Source organism: Vanacampus margaritifer, chromosome 7 (assembly GCF_051991255.1).
Source record: "Vanacampus margaritifer isolate UIUO_Vmar chromosome 7, RoL_Vmar_1.0, whole genome shotgun sequence".
Classification (NCBI taxonomy): Eukaryota; Metazoa; Chordata; class Actinopteri; order Syngnathiformes; family Syngnathidae; genus Vanacampus; species Vanacampus margaritifer.
In genome coordinates, this window is record NC_135438.1 from 17,555,021 (window position 1) to 17,560,968 (window position 5,948).

General features: G+C 43.0%; 1 protein-coding gene across 1 annotated transcript; it reads left to right on the forward strand.

Annotated features, from left to right (window-relative positions):
* Positions 1 to 2,364: 2,364 nt before the first annotated feature.
* On the forward strand, positions 2,365 to 5,488 carry adra2c (adrenoceptor alpha 2C). The gene is made up of 2 exons (XM_077569707.1): positions 2,365 to 2,557; positions 2,624 to 5,488. The coding sequence occupies exons 1-2, from the start codon at positions 2,521 to 2,523 to the stop codon at positions 3,991 to 3,993; spliced, it is 1,407 nt and encodes a 468-aa protein (XP_077425833.1). The 5' UTR covers positions 2,365 to 2,520; the 3' UTR covers positions 3,994 to 5,488.
* Positions 5,489 to 5,948: the final 460 nt, after the last annotated feature.

Below are 5,948 nucleotides of genomic sequence, written 5' to 3' on the forward strand. Positions count from 1 at the left end.
GCCTGTTTTCCTTGTCCCCCACAAGCAACACAGGTGTTTTAAACGATCAGCTAATCAGCAAGCTCTGCAAGAAGCCTCATAACGATCCTCAGCTCTGTTGGCTGAGTTGGATAGCGGGTACTCGAGGACCGGGGCTGAGAACCAGTGATGTAGTTAACAAAGACGGTGAATTTAAAAATCTTTTTGCTGTATTCGCTTAAACAAACATACAAAAATAGTGTTTGAAGCACCAAAACGATTATATTTGTGAACATTGCTGCTTTTAGATAGGATTGGGAAAAAAATTCAAGTAAAAAAAAAAAAATAGAGCTGCGAGCAGCTATAAAAGGACCTCACAACCTGGCCACATTGGAAAAAAACCTGTACGTTGGGGTACTGTCGCATAGGACAAGAACCCTCTAAAATGTCAATGTTTTTGTGGGGTCTTATGTGTGTGCAAAGTTTCATGATTATTCATTAAAATATGACCTCTGTAAATGGCCAAAAATGGTTTGCAATTCCCAAAGTAAAATCAAAATGGCGGACTTCCTGTTAGATTTAACATATAGCCACAAGACGTTTTGTAGGTCTTAGGCTCATAGATATGCCTCCCAATTTTCACAAATCGAGGTAAAATGTACAACAGGGAATGTTTCGTAAAAAAAATAGTTGAGGGCGCTATTGGGCCCATTTATTGAAAATTACAAAAGAAATCTGTAAAATATTGATGTTCATGCCAGGTCTGATGTGTGTGCAAAGTTATGTCATGAGTCAAAGTCATGAGTTTTCACCAATGTTTAGACTGTCAAAACCGGCATCAATTTTCTTAGCAAACAGTACATCACCACTAAGCTTGCTCTGCAAGCTGAATTCTCGCGGTATTCGTGAGTTCACAAACTCCAGAGAATACATCTTGTACTGAGCCTGTTGATTTCCACTGGTGCTTCAGACAATCACAGAGCGACATTGTATTTGCTGCGTGATATGCCGCTGTGACGAAACCAGGAAGTGGCGACACCGTGGGAAACAAACAAACCTAATATGGACGCTGCAATTATCTCTGTTCTTGCAGAATTACTCACCGTTTCCTTGTTGAATGTTGAACAGTGGCGCTTTGTGCATTTTTATGTGGTAAAGATGTTCGTGCCCCCCGCCCCACTCCCTTGAACATGAAACCGAAGACGACATTTTCATCCGTTGCCATGATTGGTCAAAACAAACGTGTACAAGATGCCGCATTGTCCAATCAGCTTGAAGTATTGTTCAGAATGTCAAATCACCGTGGAGCAGTCCCAGATTGATATTGTGGAGAACTCCCTTGAGTGAATCACAATCATCAATCTGGCTATTGCCAGGTAACATCACCACAGACAAAATGAAACGCTTTCGATGACTTTTCATTTTAAACATCTGAAGAAGAAACACTGCAAGTTTGAAGATGATTGGGTACATTTTGTAGGAGGAGTTTGTTAAAAAATATGACTCCAATAAAACGTCCAAGAAATGGGCACAAATTTCAAAGTAAATCAAGATGGCGGACTTCCTGTTTGGTTTTGCAGTTGGCTCCAAGACACTTTTTAGTATGTCGAGGGCTGCAACATTTGCCTTCATGGCTCTACATGAAATGTACAACTGGGAATTTGAAGTCCCGCCCCTGTTATAACGCTTTGTTCATCTCTCTATGCTACTAGCATGTTGTATAACGACAGGCAGAATAATCAGATGCTCCTCTACTACATGACATAAAGTACAAGTTGCAATTAACCTATGTATGCACAATTGTCATTCAATTAGACACTTTTTGTTTCTTACAATAATTGTTTGGTGGTTTGCTACGAGAGCTACAGTCTATTAACTTTTTCCTCCCCAGAAATGACCTCTACCTGTCTTTGTTGCATGCAAGATCAGGATGTTATCTGTATGTTGGTGAGCGCTCTGTTGCATGTGGCTGGTTGTTACAAGAGTGACCTCCAGGGTGCACGCAGAAGGAGAGAGCAGCACTTCTCGCTGTGCGTCTTGACAGCTATGTGACCTCCAGTGAGGAGTGCCTGCTGACAGGCTTAAACATGCCACCCTTCTTACAATGACTTCAACGCTACCATTGGCGCAGACGCGCCCCCTCGGCGACAGAAGCATGCGCGCATATAATCAACAATTTTCCAATAAAAGACAAGCGAGAGGAAAGTAAGTCCTGTTTCCAGATTTCCCTCCAATTATTGCGCTCATCTCATCTTTGGGGTGGGGAGGGTCCCTCCTTTCTAGTCGTGTTAAAAAAAAAAAGACACGTGGTTGTTTCGCGCCCTCTCAGCCTCAAATGTTCCGCGGGGGAGCGATGGAAGGGGAGGAGGAGGGGGAAAGAGGAGGAGGAGAGATGCAGGAGCAGGCAGGAGGAGAGACGACGTGCTCAGAGGGGTGTCCGCTTTCTAGCCACGGACACTGAGCTGCGGAGGGAGCATCCTGCGCACATTTGGATTTATCACTTTTATTAACAGCTCTCACTTTTGACTTTGACTCGCTTTGATTTAAGAAGAGACTTGCAGGATGTGGAAGACGAGCCAGTGGACAGAGAAGGAAAAAGGCATGATGGATGTTTTTCTTTCTTTCTGTTTAGTCTTAATGTGACATTATGCATGTGACTTTTTAGGAGGGATCAACAAAAACGCCAGCATGGATTTCCTGAATTTCTCCTCTTTCGAGGAAGGGACGGAGGCAGACAACATCTCCACTAACAACACATCTCAGAGCAAATACACCCCTCTCGCCATCTGGAGTCTAGCTGGACTTGTCGGTTTTCTAATCCTGTTCACCATAGTGGGCAATGTCTTGGTTGTTATCGCCGTTTTAACAAGCAGAGCTCTGAAACCACCCCAGAATCTGTTTCTGGTGTCTCTGGCCAGCGCAGATATACTGGTGGCCACCCTGGTCATGCCGTTTTCTCTGGCGAATGAACTGATGGGCTACTGGCTTTTTGGTAAGATTTGGTGTGACATCTACTTGGCTCTGGATGTTTTATTCTGCACCTCCTCTATTGTGCACCTCTGTGCCATTAGTTTGGACCGCTACTGGTCGGTGACACAGGCGGTAGAATACAACTTGAAAAGAACGCCAAAAAGAGTCAAAGGGATGATCGTGGTGGTGTGGTTGATCTCAGCCGTTATCTCCTTCCCACCGCTGATATCAATGGACAGGAGCAACAATGAGACAACCCCGCAGTGTATTATAAATGATGAGACCTGGTACATCCTCTATTCCAGCATTGGATCCTTCTTTGCCCCCTGTGTCATCATGATTCTGGTCTACATTCGGATCTACCAAGTGGCAAAGACCAGGACCAGAACCATGTCAGAGAAGAAAAGGGACGTGGATTCGCCACAGGAGAACGGGCGAACCGACACAGACAAAGGCGGTTCGTTTAAGTCTGAAAGAGGTGGAAGTGTTAAAGAGCAAGAATGTGAAAATGGCCATTGCAAGGAGCACACGGCTAGCACTTCCTTGACAAAAACTTCCAAAAACCCACACATCGACCACCACGACGATTTTGACGACAGCAGTTCATCAGACGAGAAGCCCAAGAAAAGCTCCACGTCGTCCAAACATCACCACGATGACCGTAAAGACAGGAAGTCCAGCAGGAAAAGCAGCTCGGCCTCCAAATTCTCCAGCAGGAAGTCGTATGCTAGTTCCAAGTCCATGGAGCTGTTCTCATCTCGCCGCAAACGCAGAAGCACAGTCAACAGGAAGAAAGCGTCCGCGGCGCGAGAGAAACGCTTTACGTTCGTCCTGGCTGTGGTCATGGGGGTTTTTGTTCTGTGCTGGTTCCCCTTTTTCTTTTCGTACAGCCTGTACGGAATCTGCAGGGAGATGTGCAAGATCCCCGAGACTCTCTTCAAGTTCTTCTTTTGGATCGGCTACTGCAACAGCTCATTAAATCCGGTCATCTACACCATCTTCAACCAAGACTTTCGTAGAGCTTTCCAGAAGATTCTCTGTAAGTCATGGAAACGCTCTTTCTGATGGGCTTTAACAGACATTTTATACGCCAGATTACCATGTAAGCGCTTCTGAGATGCCGAGAAAAGTGCTGGCCTGGGGAAATCTTACCACCTTTTACTATCAGGGATTGTGCTTGAAATGAAGGGATGGGAACGGACCAAAGGCCTGAAATAAAGGTGCGGGAAAGTGTTATGCTTTTATTCACCGTTAGAAGCTTTCACTAAATGCCGGGCAGCTTTTTGCACTCAAATGTTTGCTCCAACTAAACCACTCAAATTGATTTACGCTCCCGTCATTGAAATACAATAAACAGCCACTGTGATGCACGCGCGGCACAACAGTCGCACCTGGATGAACCGCTCAGGAGACGAAGGGTTTATTGAGACACTTTATTCACGTTATCATTGAACGTAATGCCAAGACTTTGACAATCTCCAGTTGTTATATATAGGACTAAAGTGCATCTATCTTCTATGGCTCTTAATCTGTTTTTCTTGACCTTTGTAATATGTTTCACTCAATATGAGGACCAATGGGACGAAGGGGCTCCTTTCTTACTGTTACAGTGTCAAAATGGAAAAAAAAGAAAACAAACAACAACCACTTACAAAAATCGATACATGAAATCTCCTATACATAAGTACTATAGCTGCCTCAGTGGGAGGTTCCTGCCTGTTCATATACTGAGAAGGACGTGGCAACCTTTCATCAAGATTTTTTGGGTGAGACTCGGTGGAATGTAAAGCTCTGTGACACAATGGGAAAATCATCTCATTCAGGGCGTCTCTCTGGAACTACAAAATCTCTTGAGTCTGAAACAATAGATGATGATCGCTGCCTCCTTGCTGCGGCAGATGGACACTGAGGCGCCCACAATGTGTGTGTGGAAAAATGGTCTAATGGAGGAGGACGGGGTGGCTAAAAGTGTATTATGTGGAACTATATTGTTGAAGGGTGTTAATCCCCACTGCCACTCACTGTATGTGTGCGAGTGTGTTTGTGTGCCAGCGTGTGTTTGTGTGGTGTAAGCCTGAATCTGGCAACAGGACTGATCTTCTCTGCTCAAGTGTCTTTCTGTCCTCTTTCTTTTACTGTCAGGCGGATTTTATGTTTTCCACAACCCCACCAAAGTCAGACCCATTAAAAACCTCTCACATATTATCGCTCACTTTTATCATCTGCTGCCGGCACACATAAGAATGCACATTAGATACTCTTCTCATTTATAGTTTTTTCATCTTGACATTTCAACCATTCATAGCCAGGAGGTTAAATGTTTATTTCCCCTTGTAAATATGTGGAAACAGTACAGTGTTATTGTGTGGTGCCTCATTATCACACATGTATTGCTATATGATCAACTTGTACTGTTTGCATTCTGAACAATTCTCTCATGGGTTTTCATGGCACACCAAAATGTCTTTTTCTAATGTTTTAGAAGAAAAACAAGAACAAGTGTTTATTTCTCCGCTTTAAGCACATTTTAACAGATCAAATAAATTTAATTTAAACTGTATTGCTGCATTGGCTGGATTATTTTATTATTATTTTATTTTGTTATATATTATTATATAGTCCAGTTTGATTCCTAGCATAAACTTTAATTTTGCCGTTGCCTCCTCAAAGTGGCACAGGTGCAGCAGTATGCAGTCATGTGGTCAAAACTAGGGGTACGAATTGCCTAGTACCTGCCGATTCGATCCTTGTCATGATTCATAGGTCACAATTCGATTTGATACTGATTAATCTTGATACGAATCTATAAGTCGATTATTGTGATTTATTTATTTTTACTCAAATTTAGAAAATACTCATCATTAAACCTTGTACAGGTACACTAAAAGATTTGAATGAAAATGTATTTATTTGACACTTCAGGCTTATAACTGTGAGCCACTGTATTCATCAAACAGGTTGCAATCGGTTTCATGTTCGAACAGCACTGAAATAAAATATTAAGGCTTAATGTTCCATTA